Raw genomic sequence first — 4,554 nt, 5'->3', positions numbered from 1 at the left:
GTGTGTGTGTGTGTGTGTGTGTGTGTGTGTGTGTGTGTGTCAGCAGGTGGACACATTAATGCTTACAAAGTTCACACACACATTCAGCTGTGTGCTTACTTTGTTACACATGTAAAACACACTTTACTTATTGTTCTCTCAGACTTAGTGATGTAAAAAGTAGCTTTTAGAGGAAATTTATGTTATTTAAAATTAATCCAAAGATCTCTAAACTCTATTTATTTGTAACAAGTTAAAAGCTGTGTGACATGTTTAAATGTAAAGGTTTAGATAAAGTTTTCTTGTTCACATGGTCAACACTTTAAAATGTTGTGTGTTTGGCTGCGTTAGAGTCATGTGACCAGGGGGCCAATGACCACCCCCAGACTTAGTGGAGCCCACTGCCCCCTCCTGGTCACAGTTTGATGGTCCTGAGTCCAAACATGAGCTTGGTGTGTGTTTTTAATTTTAGTAGAAGCTCTTCATTATTAATGGTTGTTTTGTTTTAAATATTGAAGGTTTTGGTTGTTCCTGTGTTTAGTGTTGCTGCCCCGCCCACTCAGTCCTCCTCACATTTGTTAGTCCTGAAGTTGGTCAGTGCAGGCCTTCATGTGTCCTGGCCCTCTGTGAGTCCTCGGAGGGGAGGACCAGCTTCAGTGAGTGGAGCCATTAACAGATCCACTGTAAATAAAAAACTAAAGCATGTACTGTGTGAGAACATACTGTAACTGCTGTGTTTCTGTGTTCATCTAATAATGTAAAATTAGACAACATTAAAGTCTTTTACTTAATGTTTCTGATACCATGGATCTGGAGGCACCTCAGCCCGTCTGTAGCTTTCATGTCTGACTCCAGATGTGACGATGATGGTACTTCCTGTTCCACTGCCTGCTCCTCTGCTGCCTGTGGTCCTCTGGTTGTACNGGAGGGGGTGAAGGGGAAGGTGTAGCAGGCTCCCAGCAGCTTCTGCAGTGTGATATGAGAGAGATGAGAAGCAGGAGGGAGGGGGCCGGAGGCATCGGGCGCAGCGTACTTTTTTTTTCTTTCAGAAAAAGGTAGACACAGCAGTTCCTGCTGCCTACTGTCGGGAAATGTAGATGCACTCAAAGGAAAAAAGATGTGCAAATATTGGTGGGGACCGTCCCTGTCCGGCCACAGTTGGTGGGGACATGTCCACACCAGTCCTTCAGAAAGATACACATTTGTGACCCAGAGTAGTGTGGACTGGGCCTTTAAACAATGAGCTCATCTAAAATAATCTTTTCATTTATTTATTTTGTAAGTGAAATTCTATTTTTCAGCATTCTTGAATAAAATAAAAGTCCTGAACAAGTCAAACCAAAGCACAGTACCATCAGACAGAACCAAAACCAGTCAAAGTTTAGATAAATCACGTGCTTAGATCTAAACTGGTTTTAACAGGTTGACTTTTGTTAAGTCTGCTTCCTCCTGACCTTTAAACCACTGGATTAACATTTAATAAAATCAAGTGGTCAGCTGTGTAAAAGAAAAAGCGTTGCATTGGAGCAGTGCAAAGAGAAGCTGAACACCAAACAGAGCCTGACAGAGTGAGGAGCAGCAACACGTGGGGGTCACAGGGGACAGAGGGTCCGCAGAGGGAAGCAGGGTTTACCGCTGGGCGCTGGGTGTTTGCAGGGCGGCAGGGCACGGCAGCAGGAGCAGCAGGAGCAGCAGGAGCAGCAGGAGCAGCAGGAGCAGCTTTGTGACCGCTAACAGCCGTTAGCTTGTGGACAGCGGCCACAGGCGGCGCTCTCTGCCTCAGCCTCTCCTTCTCCCTGTGGTCGTGCTGCAGCGACAGCAGCTGGGTCTGGTCTTTGGGCAGGGTGCGGTGGGACCTCCTGCCCCCTGAGGGCTGCTGGTGCTGGGCCGCAGGCTGGGGCTCAGCCTGCAGCTGAAGCTGGGAATGCTGGGAATGCTGGGATGTGTGCTGAAGCAGCTGGTTGGGAGCCACAGATCTCTATGTGGCAAACACAAAAAGCACACAGACTGACCGACAAAGATCGACATGAACAAATGTTAATTTTTAAACCAGTAACAGTAACTCAGCTGCATCAACAACCTGCTACAGGTTTATCAACACAAATATGATATGGACTGGTACGATTCTCACAGTTTGGGTCACGGGTTGAAAAAAAGGAGGAAAAAAGCTAAATGAAAGTTTGTTTTATTTCCTGTTATTTTCAGGTTGTGCAGAACAAATCAGGATTTGTCAGCTGGTAATTTAAATCTTCATCTCACCTGAAATGTAAGAAGTGTTTTTCTGTCATTCTTAAAACTGAACGTTTGATAAACTCAAAGAGTAAAATTATTGATGAGGGATTGTTACAATTACCTTAACTAAAACTAAACTAAATTACACTGTAATAAAGAAACAAGTTAGACACATACTGTGCTTCTCAGACAGGTGAGTGATACATGTGATATCCATACACAGGTGCTTCATAAATAGATGTTYATATGTATTTAACAGGGTTTATTAAAGGATATGACCCTTTATCTTGCCCTACATCCACCTCCTGCTGCGGATTAAAAAAAACAACTAAACTTAAAGGTTTCCCTCCTTATTTGAACAAAGTGGCAGGTCCCTTTACAAAAAGATGTTGTACCACAATGACCGGCTCGGTCCTCACATGTGTAGCCTTATTTTCATTGGCGTTTTGAGTTACCATGGCAATGTAAATCATAAAAATATGCCTAAAAATGTCATGGGAAWAGCCTTTATGACTAAAGTAGCAATGATGTTTAAATTTAAGCCACGTCTGACTTCCTGTTGCCACCTACTCCATGTTGTTTTTAGTGTTAGCTGCTAGAACCAGTCAATGAAAAAGACATATTTGAGCTACTGGTACAACAGCTGAGTTGTGTTGTGTCCACTGATTAGTAAGTACAACACAGAACTTAGATTTTGTTTTTTTTTCTGCTGACATGGATTTAAAGTGCCTCGCCTTCAAATACAGTCAACGAAAATATCTTCATATTTAAGAAAATTGGCATAAAGCACGTGATTTAACCCATTTTGTCCCATAACTGACATATTTTCCTTTAAATTTGGCCCATCTAAAGTGAAACAGGAAGTGACATCAAAGGGGAACTCTTTAAGAAAGAAAACTGTTCTTTGTTTATTATAATATTATTTGAACTCTGACTCTTCTTCATCTCTCTCTTATAGGGATTAAAATAATGTAAAGAAACATCAGAAGACTCCCTGCTGTCTGTGTTGTTGGCTGTTGTAGCAAAGCTYTGTTYACATGYWSACATTCCCCTTTGACATCACTTCCTGTTACTTCACRTGCAAATATCTCAACAACTGTTCCTCTCAGTGGTGTGAAATTTCCTTTGCAATATGTTAACTTTCCAAAAATGCATTCATATTCATCACAAAAGTTTGATGTGACAGGCACTTTAAAGCTAAGGGATCATGGTTGTCTGCATGGAAAACTCTCCTCACTCCACCCCTGGTCTAGCCTGGTTTAAACCAGACCCTGTCCTTCACTTGGCTTCATACCAGGGTCTGGACCCTCTGCTATAGAGAAGTGTTTCCTTCAGGAGGCGTGGCCTCTGCTGAAGTTTAAAATAACTGGATCAGTTGGTTGCAACGTACTGTATGTCGCTGTGAAGGAGGCTAAGCTAAGAAGCTAACAGGAAATCACGTGTGCTGTAAACAACCCTACTGAGAGGAGAAATATACCGAGCTGAAGGAGACGACTGTAAATGAGAGCTGCTGCTTTGTCAGACTAATTTAATTTAATTTGAAGCCTTATCAACACAGACTGGCTTCATTCACTTCCTCCACTGCTGTATGCTAAAATAACTAGCAGACACTGTGCAGAACATCAACGTTGTTCAAAGCTCCTCCTTCTGTTCTCTGATTGGCCCAGGTAAAATAAACTACAAGCAGACACTGCAGAACATCAACGTTCTGTTCTCTGATTGGTCCGTTAAAAATCTGCCAGTGAAATCATCTCAGTGGGAGAAGTCCCAGACGGAGCAGAGAAGGATCTAGAACTGAGCGGAGCTGTAGGAAGGTAAGGACCAGACTACCCCTGGTCTGCTCGTTACAAAATATACCAATTAAAAGCAGAAGGAGAGAATCTGGTTGTTTCATGTAATTTTGCTCAATTACAAGACTTTACAGCTGAAAACAACTGCCCCTGAACTTAGAGCAGACATTTCACTGACACCACACCACTTCCACAACACAGTGTTTGCTAAGAGGATTGGTGGGTTTGATTTAATGGAGTGGGACATTTTACACAGGTGATGCACAAAAAAAACTGCTCGCACTGGGATAGCCAGTGATGTTTTTGTTTTAGTACTGGAAACCATCGCTGTGTCTGGTAGGCGGAGCTTAACAGTGTCTGCAAAACAGTCCATACATGTGTGATGTGTATTAATGTGGAAGTTATAAGGCACAGATATGGTTGGTTTTATCTAATGTAAACATCAAAGCTGAGTTCCCACTCTGGCTGTAGCACTTATGTTGTTTCAGTTCAAAGAAACTTCAGGTAATGAAGCAGAAATCAAAGAGCAACAAGTGATTTATCACAGAATGAC

General features: G+C 42.5%; 1 protein-coding gene across 1 annotated transcript in view; it reads right to left on the bottom strand.

Moving 5' to 3' along the window:
- Positions 1 to 1,236: 1,236 nt before the first annotated feature.
- LOC106510995 (mitogen-activated protein kinase kinase kinase kinase 4) overlaps positions 1,237 to 4,554 on the bottom strand; it is a gene marked incomplete at its 5' end in the record, with an annotated part of 11,564 nt that continues 8,246 nt past the window's right edge. The window contains 1 exon segment of the mRNA XM_013999732.1: positions 1,237 to 1,957. Coding sequence (XP_013855186.1) covers positions 1,436 to 1,957 — 522 coding nt within the window.

This window comes from Austrofundulus limnaeus, unplaced genomic scaffold, assembly GCF_001266775.1.
Source record: "Austrofundulus limnaeus strain Quisiro unplaced genomic scaffold, Austrofundulus_limnaeus-1.0 Scaffold2437, whole genome shotgun sequence".
Lineage (NCBI taxonomy): Eukaryota > Metazoa > Chordata > Actinopteri > Cyprinodontiformes > Rivulidae > Austrofundulus > Austrofundulus limnaeus.
This window is presented reverse-complemented; position numbering and strand designations above follow the sequence as displayed.